Below are 15,500 nucleotides of genomic sequence, written 5' to 3' on the forward strand. Positions count from 1 at the left end.
AAGAGTATTCTATTTTTTTATCATTAGCTCAAGAAAATGCAAGTTATAATTCTTGGTGCCAAATACAAAATCAAATGCCAGCATTTGATGACAAGGTGGTCATCAAAATGATCCAGAATAGGCATCGATTAATTTTTTTAAAGATTATAATTTAAATTAAAACAAACATTTATCCATTTTGATAGAGAATTTGCAGATGGTATGATTCAATGTATATGAAATGCCCAGAGTAGGTGAATACCTAGAGGCAGAAAGTAGATTAGTGGTTGTCAGGGGCTAGGGGAGGAGGGAATGAGGAGTGATTGCTAATGGGTATGGGATTTCATTTTGGGGTGATGAAAATATTCCAGAATTAGGTAGGGGTGATGGCTGTACAACCTTGCAAATATACCAAAAAGCACTGTAGTATGTGAAATATAACTCAATTTTTAAAAAGTGACTTCACAGTTTTCCTAAAGAATAGTAGATAGATAGTCCATTTACCTAAAGGACTCATCCTGTGGCGTTTTCCAAAACAAAGGGCATCCCCCTTCTGCCTCTCCAATCTTGAGACTCCAGTTATACTTATATTACAATCAAGATTTCTGTTTGTATAGAAGGTCATTGTGCTTTATGGATGAGGGTAGGCAGAATGGGCTGAGGGAGAAGGTCTGGAGATATGAAGGTTAGTTGAAGGACTAGTTACAAAGCTCTACAGGACATCAATAAACACAAATTCAGATCAGATGAGTGTCACTCAGAGACACAGCAGTTTACCAGGTTTGAACCTGAGTAAGAGACCAGTCTGTCTCAAGTACCTTCTCCAAGTCCCACCAATTAAAAGATTTAAGCATTTCATTCTCTTAACAAACTTTTTTGACACCGGGCAATGTCACTGTCACCTGGCATCAGAGGGGATACAAAGATGACCAAGACAAGATCCTTGACTCCAGTAGCTCCCCATGAATAGTGGCGATAAAACCCGCACAGGGATAAGTATCCTATAATAAAAAGAACACTGTAAGATAAGGGAGGTATAAACCCAGAAGTATCACGTCAAAGAGGAAGAAATTCTTACTTCCGGTATAAGTAAGATCCATTGTTGGAGGATGACTGAGGGTAGACAGGATGGACGTGAAGGGAAGAGCATTTCAGTGGAGGGAACAGTATGAATAAAGGCACAGACAACAGAGACACAGAGGCCGGAGAACTTGTCTGGGAAGGAGGAAGGAACCTGGCTGGAACCAAGCTGTGGGAAGGAAAGTCAGAACAACGTGGACTGATGGTTTGTCTTTTTAAAACGGAAAAACTGAGCCAGGTGAGAGGGAGAAGAGAGTCCCTAGAAGCTGCAGATTTCACAGACCTATACAGATCTGCAAGGTTTCAGCTTGCAAAAACCATCCCTGATTAGTAAATAGGACTTTATCGGGTTGGAGGGAAAGTGATTTTTGAAAGAATGTTTCATGAAGGACAGCCCTGATGGGGTGCTGAGGCTAAGAGCGAGGAAGAGCAAGAAGGTGTCTGACGACAGAAGAGGACTCTGACAAAAATGAATGCAAAAATTCCTCCCGCCATCATTTTCACTATTATCCAGCCCACAGGCATTTGTCTCACCTCCAGTAAGTTTGTATCATCAATAAGATTTTAGAATCACCTGGTTAAAAACCCCGGCGTGGTAGTAACCGATTCATACACTTGGTTAGCATGAATTAATTTCATATTTAACAGCACACCGTTCCTGGCACACAGAGGCACTCAAACGCTATAAATGAACGTTCTTTGTCTCAGGGTCTATATTTAGGAGAGGAAATCATTCAAATCCGCACCCTAAAACCTGTATCCTTTTTCATCACTGAAGTTGGGACAACCTGGGGCCAAAAGGTCCGGGTTTCCACTTTAAACTGAGGTTTTTTTTCCCCTTCCATCGGCTCCCTCAAGTCTCTAGGTCCAGCGGGGGGAAGGGTCCCAGGTTCAGTAACCAATCGCCGTGGAGCCACGGCGCCCCGCCCACCCTAGCCCCTCCCACCCGCCCAGGTCCCTCCTCCCTCGCACCTGCGCGTCCCCCGCGCTCAGGCTGGTGGGGCCGCTTCCAGCCCGCGCCGGCGGGGAGCGGGGCTCGGCCTCACCTCTCGCGAGATCGTCTCCCGTGGCCGCGGCCGCCGCTCCGAGCGGCTGACTGGCGGCGTCTGCGCAGCCGCCATGTTCGGTTGCTATGCGGTGGCCTGGGAGACGGGGTGTGCTTGAGGGAGGAGGAGGAGACGGAGTAGGAGGAGGAGGAAGGGGAGGCGGCGGCGGCGGCGGCGGGAGGGACTGAGCGCCCATTGCACTCTCGCACACAAACGCTGCTTAGGATTGCGCCCGCTCGCTGTAGCCGCGCCGTTCCGCTCCTCCTCCTCGCGGCCCCACATTGTTCTCTCAGGACTCCAGGGTCCCCGGGGCTGGATTCTGGGCCCCGCTTCGGGGCCCCCACCCCCACGACATCGCTGCGGGGCTGGATTAGCTCATCCCCGCAGGGAGGTGCGGGAGCGCGCGGCAGCCCCGCAGTATGAGGTGGTGCCGGCGGCTCGGGGCCGTGGCGCGGCCGCTGCGGCGCCGGCTGCTGGGCGGACGCTGACGGAGCCCCGGGGGCGGCGCGGCCGAGCCTCCAGGCTTTTCTTCTCCAGCCCGGAGGACGCGGCTGGGACTCGAAGGTAAGAGGCTCCGGGTCCCGGCCGCCTCTCAGCCCTGCGTGGCACGCGAGGCTGCTACCTGCGGCCCGCCAGGTGGGGCCGGCCGAAGGCATGAGGCTGATTTCAAGTCAAGGGGGAAGGATGCTTTTTGCCTACTCCCTTTCTTTGCGGGACCCCTGCTCTCAACCTCCTGGTGTTTTAGTTGGAATCTCTGTTCTGGGGGGGTCAGGGGAGAACGGATGGAATAGGTGCGGAGATGGAATGTTCCATGGCCCCTAAACTCTAGGTGAGGTTTTAGAATCTTCAGAGTTTTCCATTGCTGATAGGATTCCTTAAAAAAAAAAAAAAAAATTGGCTCCTTTGAAAGCTTCCTACTTGCTGCTTGGGCATACTATCCTACCCTTGAAGTTTTAAGCCTTTTATGATTCTGCCTTTGCATGCTTGTGTTTAGGAACCTGTAGTGGAGCCAAAAGAAAAAGTTGAGGTGTAGCAAAATAGACAGACGGATGCGCTTCCCAGGGTTTCCTTAACATGGAGTAGTTTACAGTGGCATGTACGTACGCACGGATGGTTCTGGGAAACTTAGAATGGGAGACTTTATGCCTGGGAGGCATTATACAGTGAACCACAGCGGAGGACAATGTGTATGGGTAAGGTTTTTCAGGCGCTTTTTCTAGGACAGTCTGTGTATCTGCAATATACCAGCTACTGTTAGAATCAGAGATTGGAGTAATATTCGGTTTATGTAACCAAATCTTGGGCCCAGTTGAAACATTATAGTTTAAACCATGTTTATGGAGAAAAAAATCAAAACGCCAAAGTATCCGACTTGTAAAGAAGACTGTGGAACAGTTAGGCCAGGGCATTTTTTTATCCTGATTTTTTTGAACCTTAACCCTTGTTGCCAGAGGGGGAAAAATAACATTTTTTAAGGGAGAAGGAGATGACCTTAAAATAAATGATTGTTCAGAGTCCAAAATATGCTTAATGGAATAGAGCTAGATAGTACATCAGTTAAATCTTGAATTTGAGAAATTCAGCCTATAGTTTTTTTTTTTTAAAGGCTTTTTGTAAGCAAAAGTTTTTCTCTACAGAGCTTCTTTACTAACTCATAGTAGAAGAACGCAATCATTTTGTGGATCTCACCATTTTTTGTCAGAATAAATTTATGCTCCAATTACCACAGAAGCTATTTTTATGTCTCTTTCTCTCTCTCTTTTTTTAATGGCACACATATCTTTGTCATCTCTTTTCTTTGAAACATGTGCGTGGTCCCACAATGTCATGATCTTGAGTGATTTTTAAGAAGAGACTGGTGATCTTATTTTTGTATATGGGAGTGTTTGTGACTTAGCTAGCCTATTTTAAACATTTGGCAAGAGATTTTGAAAACAGGGAGCCATCACTGCTTTGCAGTTTTATTAATATTGAGTAGGTTAAAGTTAGAAAATCATAGGTTCCTCAAAAGTAGTTATGGATGAAGATGTGGCTTTCTTATTGCCTGTTTTTCTAGAACCTGCTTAGATTATAGGCTGTGGGTATTGAATTGTTTAAACTTAGTGGTTTTCCCGATTTTCTAATTGAATATCTTTTAAAATATCCCTAGTAACTTTGTTACTTTAAATTTGTGACACCCAATTTCTAATTTAGACTAGGCATAAACCAGCATTGATTGAACACACTTGCTAAAAATACTTTCTGGGTCAGATGTACTTAGAATGCAGCCTCAGGAAAATTCTTTTGAACTATTCTACTGTGACCAATGTACACTTCATTATTACAGAAGGGCTTAAAACAGTATAGACTCTCATGATTAGATTTTGTCAGTTCAGGCATAGAAGCCTAACTTTAATGTATTAATATAAAGTACTTCATGTGGGATAGTAATGAAAACTTTTTACAGTGCTTTTTTTAAAATTTACGTGACTCCCATAGACTTATTAAACTCTGATTTGTGTATTTGAGATACTAATATTTTAATTTCGCCTACTAAACATAATTTGTGTGATAGTATAGTGTGCAATGTTATCTGTTTAGTATTTACTTATGATTTATTCTGAGCTCCTTAAGGCTGGATGCATCAGTGGTCATGTTTTTAAGTAAGGGGAACAAAGTAAGAATGACAGATAATTTCAAGGAGACATTGTTACTGTTACTGAGAGGACTCCCTCCTCTCCTCCCCGCATCCCTGGATTAATATGGTCAGTTTTAAACAATAAGGAAGCTTTAAAAATATGTAGAAACCTTGTTTGGTGGATGTTTAAAGACATGTTTTAAAGATGTCCTTTAATTGTTAGTTATTCAAAATGTAAAGTTGGAGACCTCACTAGAAATGGCAAGTCTGTGTGACTTAATGTGGCTAAGTATGATTTGTTGCTTCTAAATAAAATTTAGTATTGGCAGAAATTCACTGATTCCAAGCTGAGTCGAATTTTGTTGTTTTTCTGGGTAATAACATGCATGTTATGAAGTTTTTTATATTCAGTAGTCTAGATTTGTCAAATTAGTTTACTATGTTAAGCTGTGAAGCCTTGAAGATTGGTTTAGTATTCTGGAAATCTTTTTATTGTTTGCCAGAAAAGTACTGTAGGAGGAAGGTGTTATTTCTTCATTTAATATTTGATTAGCACAGATGGTGAGAAAGAATATAGTGAAGAAGTATTGTAGAATCTTCTCTTAATGCGGAAGTATGGTACCTATGAGGAATATAATTTATTTCTTTTTCATTGCGTAATCAGTCAGTACAGTCATATTTAAAATGGAATGGGAAACTAGAAGGGAAATTTATTACATTCTCCTCCATTTCATTAGAGGTGATTCCCCCACATTCATTCTTCATTTTTCCTAAGCAGAAATACTGGAAGAGAGGTGCAAGTATCTGAAGGAATTGAGGGGAACAGAATGAAAATTAGGCACTGTGGACTATCTTGTGGAAAAGATATTAATTTGGGTGTGTTATGAGTTATTGTATCTCTTAACAAGGAGGTTTTTATAGAGGAATATAAAGGAAAAAGGATCCAGAAGGGACATGTTTATTGTCTGTTACATGCCAGAAGGGGCCTTTCATGTTATCCCACAAAAGCATCAAATATATTTTGTGAGGTAGGGATTATTAATCCCCTACTTCTCCTCCCCTCTTCCAAATGGGAGCATGAATAACTTGTCAAGGATCATACTGCTAGTAAGTAGAACTTGACTAGGTTTGTCTGATTCTGAAGCTTATTCTTTAGATCATGTTGTCCAGTTAAACTTTCTGCAGTGGTGGCAGAATTCTTATTCTGCACTGTCAGATGTGGTGGCCATTTACTGTGTGTGGCACAGAGTGAACACTTAAAATGCGATTGTTGTGCCTGAGGACCTAAATTTTAAGTTGTATTTAATTTTAATCAGCTTAAATATAAATAATTAGATTTCGCTAGTAACTATAGTATTGGGCAGGACAACTTCAGATCTTGCTACCTAGAAAACCTGAAGTTTTGTTTGTTTTTGGTTTGGGTGTTTTTTTCTTTTTTCTTTTTTTTGCCAAGCCTCACTATTCGTCTTGTGGGATTGTTATGCCCGATGTCCGAATCCCCGAACGGGAAGAGAGAAGGCTTCCAAGACAATGCAACTCGCAAAAAGGGAAGTTTATTGCTGACTCGAGTCAGGGCTCCTGCCGCATCCAACGCAGTGGTGCGGGTCAGAGAGCCCTGAGCCCAAGCTGTTACACAAATTTATAGGGTGAGCACACGCCGTTGGTAGTTGGTTTAAGCGGATTGGTTACACGTTTTTAAAGCAATTTCATTGGTCAAAACTCTCACGCACGTGGGACTTTCCCGGGGGTTTCCGCCTCGTTCCTAATTTCCTAATTGGCAAACAGCGGTCAGTGTTAAGCGAAAGCTAATTGGTTGTATCCAGGTGGCCTGATAATCTTACCACCCAGAAGTAGGAAGGCCTACTCCTAATCTAAGCTGCCTGCCATGGGTTACTTCTGCTTGCCTCACAGGATATTAGTTCCGCTACTAGGGATCAGACCCTTGCCTCCTGCAGTGAAAGGCCAGAGTCCTAACCACTGGAAAGTGAAAAAGTGAAAGTGAAAGTCACTCAGTTGTGTCTGACTTATTGGGACCCCATGGACTATACATTCCCTGGAATTCTCTAGGCCAGAACACTGGAGTGGGTAACCAGTTCCACCAAGGGATCTTCCTAACCCAGGGATTGAACCCAGGTCTGCTGCATTGCAGGCAGATTCTTTTATAGGCTGAGTCACCAGGGAACACCAAGAATACTGGAGTGGGTAACCTATCCCTTCTCCAGGGGCTCTTCCTGATCCAGGAATTGAGCCAGGGTCTCATGCATTGCAGGCAGATTCTTTACCAACTGAGCTATCAGGGAAGCTCCTAACCACTGGACCACCAGGGAATTCCTGAAAATCTGAGTTTTGATATTGAATCTGCCACTAGCTTATATGTTAGTTAAGTTACTTAGTTCATGAGCCTCAATTTAATCCCTTGTGAAAATGAAGATGTTATCACTAAAAGATTATCTCTAGTATCCCTTCTTGCTCTAAAGTTCTTTGATTCTTATTAAAATGTACTGTAGCACTTCATATTTGCAAGCATTATGTCTGAACGAACCCCTTCCGCATATACTCACTCCTTATATAAAAACTTTTGTTTGTTTAGTCAGTTTCTCTTTCGGAAGAGTATGTTTAAAGCACATAAAGGATAATGGATTATTTTACCCTCAGTTATTTGGCAAAAACATTGTGTTGAACCAAAAGACAGTACTTTACTTTGAAACAAAGTTTGAATCTTTAAAGATCTTATTTTCAGCATGTCACTTGGTAGAGGTTTAGTTGCTAAGTTGTGTCCGACTCATGGACTCTTGGGACCCCATGGACTGTAGCCTGCCAGGTTCCTCTGTCCTTGGGATTCTTCAGACAAGAATACTGGAGTGGGTTGCCATTTCCTTCTCCAGGGGATCTTCCCAACCCAGGGATCGAATCCAGGTTTCCTGCATTACAGGCAGATTCTTTACCAACTGAGCTACGAGGTAAGCCCAGTGCCACTTGCCATTTGAGAATATATTACAGTTCTTGTTGCTTATCAGATTAATTGGAATTACTTTGCTTAGCCTTACAGGTTTTCTGCCAACTTCATCTCACTAACCCTGTTTCTCATTTTTGCTTAAAAAGAAATCATTCTTTTTTCCTCCCCCTTCCCTCGTTTCTTCAATTTAAACATTCCTGTCTTCAGTTCCTGGGGCTTCCCAGGTGGCATTAGTGGTAAAGAACCTGCCTCCTAATGCAGGAGATGTAAGAGATGCAGGTTTGACCCCTGAGTTGGGAAGATCCCTTGGAGGTGGGCAGGGCAACCCACTCCAGTATTCTTGCTTGGAGAATCCCCGTGGACAGAGGAGCCTGGCAGGCTACAGTCCATAGGGTCACACAGAGTTGGACACGACTGAAGTGGCTTAGCATGCACGCACATCTCCAGTCCACAAGTCTTCCACAGAATTTACCTTTTTCTGGAAGAATGCTGCTTAATCCAGTCATGATCAGCTTTTGAATCCTAGTAATGAGTACCCTGGTGTTAATATATGATTATTTAGGTATAGTTTCTTGATTTCTTCCTTCTCTTTAAAAAAAAAGTTTTATTTATATTTTTGCTATGCTGGGTCTTTGGTTGCTGCGAGGCCTTTTCTCTAGTTGCAGTGCTCGGGCTTCTTGTGGTTTCTTGTTGCGGAGCATGACTCCAGGGTGCAAGGGCTTCAGTAGTTGTGGCTCCCAGGCTTTAGAGCACAGGCTCAGTAGTTGTGGTAGATGGGCTTAGTTGCTCTGTGGCATGTGGGATCTTCCTGGATCAGGGATCAAACACGTGTTTCCTGCATTGGCAGGCAGATTCTTTACCACTGAGCCACCAAGGAAAGCCCTAGAGTTCATCTTTCTTAAGTTTTTATATGTTACCTACTGTGTGTCCTTAATAAACATGTTAAAAAATAAAAAATAGGGGTTGTTTCTTCTGTATTGCTTTATGAGTTTAGACCATTTCTCAGCAATTCTGCTTTTAAAAAGTTGCTAATAAAAAAACTATAAATACTATAACAACATTCACCCATAATCGCTACTCTAAAAGATATTTTTGTTTCTTTCCAGGCCATTGTTTTATTGTATTTTTTAATATAGTTGTGTGGTAGAGATAACAATTTTGGAGTTTAATATATTGGAAACATTGCATTGTAGGGAAGAACAATATAGGGAAAAGGTGACAGACTTTGGAGTGAGGGAGATCTGGGTAGGAATCTGGTCTCATAAACCTTGGAAAAACTATGTACCATCTGTGCTTACTTTCTTGTCTATGAATTTAGGATAATAGTACTTGCCCTTGAATTGTTGGGAGGATTAGGATAATATATATAAAGCATCCAGCAGTATTCTTTAAATAGAAGAGATGATCAGTAAATGGTAACATATTATTTCCCCTGTTTTCCCATTCTCATCATCATGAGTTTAAATGATTGCTTAGACATTCAGGTGATTTATCAATCAGGTGGTTTAGTCTTTTACCTTTTGTTAAATACTTTGGTTGTTCCTAAAGTTTCCACTGTTACAATCTGCAGTGAATATTTTTGTGCTTATAGCTTGTTTGCAGGTTTGTTTCCTCAGCCTAAAACTTAAAACTCTAGGACTAGGATAATGGTTTGAATATCTCTCTGCCAAATCTCTTTTAGAACAATGGGTGTTCTTGTTTTGGGAAAAATGCTACTTTTGTTATAAAATTATACTTTGTTGTTTTAGTTAATGTATTTTGAAAATTTTGGCTTATTGGGAAATGATATAGTGAACATTTATTTGTGTGTAATTAAACAGACATTTGAATGTTTGTTATAGAAATCACTGGTATACCAGTAAATAAGACATGAATCTTGTCCTTGAGCTCAAATTCTAGGGTGGTAATGTATGTCAACAATTACAATTCAGAGTGACAAGTGTAATAAGATCTGTGGAAAGGAGAGTGGCATTTGAGCAGCGTCTTGAAGGATGAGTTGGGATTGATCTCTGGGTAGAGAGAACAGCATGTACAAAAAGGCAAGCATGAGAGGATCCATGCATTTAGAGAAGTGGTCTATCACGTGGGTGTTGGTGTCTGATTTTATGTGTGAATCCGTGTGCTTGTATATGTTTGTTGACTGTGGTAGGAGATAAAACCTTGTGAGGGTCCTTGTTTGGGCTGTGAGTGCAATCATATTAAGATCTTTAGAATGGAGCTTCCCAACTGGGGTGCCTTGAATGGCTTATCATTGTGCCAGAGAATAAGATAGCTGTCAGTGTATGTGACCAAAGCACATTGGACCCACCAGGGTGGTTTCTTTTGACCTAGAATAATCTCCTTGGCTTGTCCCAGTGAGCTAAAAATTATTTTCTTTGGTGCAAGTTATGAAAAGCCCTGGGAAAAGCACTGTTAGTATTGGAAAGTTTATGGTACCCACACTTCTGGCATTCTCAGTGTATGTAACCAAAAATAAAACCAATACCAAACCTTAATATAAAAATGAAGGAAGTCCTGTCAAAGTCCTCATCTTTTCTCCCCTCTCTCTGTCTCCTCCCCCCAGGGATTACTAGTTGATTACTTTATGTGTGTATCTGAAATATCTTTTTGGTTCTCCTGCATTGCTAATGCCCTACAGGAGTCTATTGTCTGCCTGTTGGGAAATCAGCATTTACATTGGCAGCAATTACAGGTATTTAAATAAGGAAAGATAAACCTTGACTTTTAAATAATGATGCAAAGATATAAGGATGGTGCAAAGATGAGGTTAGAAGGAGCAGAGAAACCGGTTAGGATGCTCTTGCAGTAGTCCAGGTGAGAGGTGATAAGAGCCAGAAATGAGGAAGTAAAGATGAGAGTGTCAGCCTGGAACTGAAAACTGATGAGGCTGTTTCCTGAGAACTGAGGGTCCATTTGGTTGCAGTGGAAGAGGAAGAGTTGGTGCTGCTGCCGAGCCTTCTCTTTGGGCAACTGGAAGGGGGACCAGATCATTGTTATTGGGTGCCTGTAGCGAACCAGGTGTTTTGCGAGGCACCAAGGTTTGTCATGAGTTCTCAATGAATTTTTAAAATTGATTTATTTTGAAATAATTTCAAACATACAGAAAAATTGTAAAAATAGCACAAAGAGCTTCAGAATCCCCTTCAACCAACTTCCTTTTCCTTGCCTCTTAAAAAAAATTACTTTTTGTAAGACTTGACTCTTTATAGCCCTTTTCGTTTCACAGCAAGATTGAGGGGAAGGTACAGAGATTACCCATAAGCTCTCTCATCTCTACACATGAACCTCAAACAGTTTTGGACACAGTACTAAATATATATTGTGTGTAAACAGAATATAAACCCACACATCTTGTACTTGGCTCACTCTAGGGGTTGCAGTGAAGCCTTCCCTTTCAGGTGCCCAGAGAAGGAACCTTGACATTGTCCTTCCCTGTTATTGAATTCTTAAATTTCAGTGAAACTACCTAATCATCTTATTTTTAGTCTGTCATTTTCATCTCTACTTATAACCATTTCAGAGGACAGTACCATTTCTCATCTAAATAGACTTTCCTGAACCATCTCAGAGCAAGTTGCAGACATGATGCCTATCATTCCTAAATAATTTAGTGTGTTTTTACCAGAACATGGGCAGTCTCTTACATAACTCCCAAATCAGATCAGCATTGACACAACAGTACCTTCAAAATCCCAGATGCCTACAACTCAATATTAAAAAAAAAGCCCAATCAAAAATTGGGCAAAAGACCTACATAGACCCTCTTCAAAGAAGACATACAGATGACTGACAGGCACATGAAAAGATGCTCAGCATTACCAATTATTAGGGAAATGTGAATCAAAACAACTGAATACAATGAGATATTACCTTTCACCAGTCAGAATGGCCATCATCAGAAGGTCTACAAATAATAAATGCTGGAGAGAATGTGGACAAAAAGGATCCCTGCTACACTGTGAAAATATAAATTGGTGCAGCCACTATGGAGAACAGTATGGAGGTTCCTTAAAGGACTAAAAATAGAGCTACCATATGATACAGCAATCCAACTCCTGGGCATATATGTGGAGAAAACCATAATTCAAAAAGATAGATGCACTTCAGTGTTCATTGCAGAACTATTTACCACAGCCTGGACATGGAAGCAACCTAAATGTCCACTGACTGATGAATGGAAAGAGATGTGGTACATATATATGATAGGATATTACTCAGCCATAGAAAAGAAAGAAATTAATGCCGTTGGTAGCAATATGGATGGGCCTAGAGATGGCCATACTAAGTATAGTAAGCCAGACAGAGAAAGACAAATATCATTCAGTATCAGCTATGTGTGGTTAGTGTTATCAGAAGGGAAAAGGAGGCAGGGAGAGGTATAAATTAGAAGTTTGGGATTAATACACACTTGTTACACACTTGTAACACTTGTTGTTCCGTCTTAAGTTGTGTCCTACTTTGCAACCTCATGGACTGTAGCACACCAAGCTCCTCTGTCCTTCACTGTCTCCTGGATTTTGCTTAAATTCATGTCTATTGAGACGGTGATGCTATCTAACCATCTCATCCTCTGTCTCCCTCTTCTCCTTTGCCTTCAGTCTTTCCCAGCATCAGGGTCTTTTCCAGTGAGTTAGCTCATCGCATCAGGTGGCCAAAAGTATTGGAGCTTCGGCTTTAGCATCAGTCCTTCCAGTGTATATTCAGGGTTGATTTCCTTTAGGATTGACTAGTTTGATCTCTTTGCGGTCCAAGGGATTCTCAGGAGTCTTCTCCAGCACCACAGTTCTAAAGCATCAACTCTTCTGTGCTCAGTCTTCTTTACGGTCGAATTCTCACATCTGTACATGACCACTGGAAAAACTATAGTTTTGACTGTATGGACCTTTGTTGGGAAAATGGTGTCTTTGCTTTTTAACACACTGTCTAGGTTTAATACACTGTCTTTGTTTTGCATCTAGGTCATCTGATGCGAAAAGCTGACTCATTGGAAAAGACCCTGAGCTGGGAAAGATTGAGGGCAGGAGGAGAAAGGGGCGACAGAGGATGAGATGGTTGGATGGCATCACCGACTCAATGGGCATGAGTTTGAGCAAACTCCAGGAGTTAGTGAGGGACAGGGAGGCCTGGCGTGCTGCGGTCCATGGGATCACAAAGTGTTGGACACGACTTAGAGACTGAACAGCAACAAGGTTTGTAATAGGGTTCTTTCCACGGAGCAAGCGTCTTTGAATTTCATGGCTAGGGTCACTGTCAGCAGTGATTTTGGAGGCCACGAAAATAAAATCTATCCCTGCTTCCACTTTTTCCCATTCTATATGCCATGAAGCAGTGGGACTGGATGACATGATCTTAAGATTTTTTAGTGCTTAGTTTCATGCCATCTTTTTCACCTCTCCTTTTTCACCCTAATCAAGAGGCTATTTAGTGGTATCATCTGCATATCTGAGATTATTAATATTTCTTCTAGTAATCTTGATTCTCACTTGTGATTCATCCTGCCTGGCATTTCGCATGATAGACTATGCATAGAAGTTACATAAGCAGAGTGACAATATACAGCCTTGTCATATTCCTTTCCCAATTTTGAACCGGTCAATTGTTCTATGTCTGTTGCTTCTTTACCCACATACAGATTTCTTAGGAGACAGGTAAGGTGGTCTGGTATTCCCATCTCTTTAAGAATTTTCCACAGTTTGTTGTAATCCACATAGTCAAAGGCTTTAGCAGTCAATGAAGCAGAAGTAGATATTTTTCTCAAATTACCTTTCTTTCTTCATAGTCCAATGAATGTTGGCAATTTGATCTCTGGTTCCTCTGCCTGTTCAAAATCCAGCTTGTATACCCAGCTTGTATATCTGGAAGTTCTCGGTTCTCGTATTGCTGATGCCAGCTTGAAGGATTTTGAGCATAACCTTGCTAGCATGTGAAATGAGTGCAATTGTACAGTAGTTTGAACGTTCTTTGGCATTGCCCTTCTTTGGGATTGGAATGAAAACTGACCTTTTCCAGTCCTGTAGCCGCTGTTGCATTTTCCTAATTTGTTGACGTATTGACTGCAGCCCTTTAGCAGCATCATCTTTTAGGATTTTAAATGGCTCAGCTGGAATTCCATCACCTCCACTATCTTTGTTCATAGTACTGTTTCCTAAGGCCTACTTGACTTTACACTCAAGGATGTCTGGCCCTAGATGAGTGGCCACACCATTATGGTTATGCAGGTCATTAAGACCTTTTTGTATAGTTCTTCTGTGTATTCTTGCCACCTCTTAATTTCTTTCTACTTCAGTTAGGTCCTTACTGTTTCTGTCATTTATTGTGCTTGTGTTTGCATGAAATGTTCATTTGATATCTCCAGTTTTCTTGAAGAAATCTCTATAGTCTTTCCCATTCTCTTGTTTTCCTCTATAACTTTGCATTGTTCATTTAAGGTCTTATCTCTCTTTGCTATTCTCTGAAACTGCTGGACTGGGTTGCCATTCCCTTCTCCAGGGGATCTTCCCCACTCAGGGATTGAACTTGGGTCTCCTGTGTTGCAGTCAGTTCTTTACCTATTGAGCCACCAGAAAAACCCCTTTGTATAAACTACTATGTATAAAGTAGGTAACTAACATGGTGTAGGTGTAGGTAACTACACCTACTGTGTAGCACAGGGAACTATACTCAATATTATGTAATAACCTGTAGGTGAAAAGAATCTGAAAAAGAATAAAGGGACTTCCCTGGTAGCTCATAGAGTAAAAAATCTTCCTGCACTGCAGGAGACTTGGGTTTGATCCCTGGGTCGGGAAGATCCCCTGGAGAAGGAAATGGCAACCCACTCCAGTACTCTTGCCTGGAGAATTCTATGGACAGAGGAGCTTAGCAAGCTACCGTTCATGGGGTCACAAAGATTTGGATACTACTGAGCGACTAACACACACACAGACACACATATAAAACTGAATCACTGTATTGTACACTTGAAACTTACACTACATTGTAAATCAGTTATCAGTTCAGTTCAGTTGCTCAGTTGTGTCTGACTCTTTGTGACCCCATGTACTGCAGCACGCCAGGCCTCCCTGTCCATCATCGACTCCTGGAGCTTGCTCAGACTTATGTCCCTTGAGTTGGTGATGCCATCCACGCAGCTCATCCATAGATGGTCCCCTTCTCCAGACTTCAGTCTGTCTCAGCATCAGGGTCTTTTCTGGTGAGTCAGTTCTTCTCATCAGGTGGCCAAAGTATTGGAGCTTTAGCTTTAGCAGCAGTTCTTCCAATGAATATTCAGGACTGATTTCCTTTAGGATTGACTGGTTTGATCTCCTTGCAGTCTGAGGGACTCTCAAGAGTCTTCTCCAACACCACAAGTCAAAAGCATCAATTCTTTGGTGCTCAGCTTTCTTTATGGTCCAACTCTCACATCCATACATACTGCTGGAAAAACCATAGCCTTGACTATATGGACCTGAGTTGGCAAAGTAATGTCTTTGCTTTTTAATATGCTGTCTAGGTTTGTCGTAGCTTTTCTTGCAAGGAGCAAGCATCTTTTAATTTCATGGCTGCAGTCACCATCTGCAGTGATTTTGGAGCCCAAGAAAATAAAGGCTGTTACTGTTTCCACTGTTTCCCATCTATTTTCTATTAAGTGATGGAACTAGATGCCATGATCTTCGTTTTTTGAATGTTGAGTTTTAAGCCAGCTTTTTCATTCTACTCTTTGACTTTCATCAAGAGGCTCTTTAGTTTCTCTTTGCTTTCTGCCATAAGGGTGGTGTCATCTGCATACCTGAGGTTATTGATATTTCTCTCGGCAGTCTTGATTTCACCTTATGCTTCATCC

The 15,500-nt window shown here is 41.7% G+C and overlaps 1 protein-coding gene across 6 annotated transcripts in view; it reads left to right on the plus strand.

The window, feature by feature from the left end:
* Window positions 1-2,279: 2,279 nt before the first annotated feature.
* The window catches only part of PTPN4 (protein tyrosine phosphatase non-receptor type 4), a 189,491-nt gene continuing 176,270 nt past the window's right edge, over window positions 2,280-15,500 (plus strand). The window contains exon 1 of one of the 6 annotated variants that reach the window (XM_020914513.2): window positions 2,280-2,669. Coding sequence is in view for 4 of the 6 variants with exons in the window: in XM_070476321.1 (XP_070332422.1) it covers window positions 12,819-12,867 (49 nt within the window). In the remaining 2 variants the exon portion in view is untranslated. The other 5 variants (XM_020914514.2, XM_020914511.2, XM_070476321.1 and 2 more) reach the window with 5 other exon arrangements.

The sequence above is a fragment of the Odocoileus virginianus genome, chromosome 13 (assembly GCF_023699985.2).
Source record: "Odocoileus virginianus isolate 20LAN1187 ecotype Illinois chromosome 13, Ovbor_1.2, whole genome shotgun sequence".
NCBI classification, from domain to species: domain Eukaryota; kingdom Metazoa; phylum Chordata; class Mammalia; order Artiodactyla; family Cervidae; genus Odocoileus; species Odocoileus virginianus.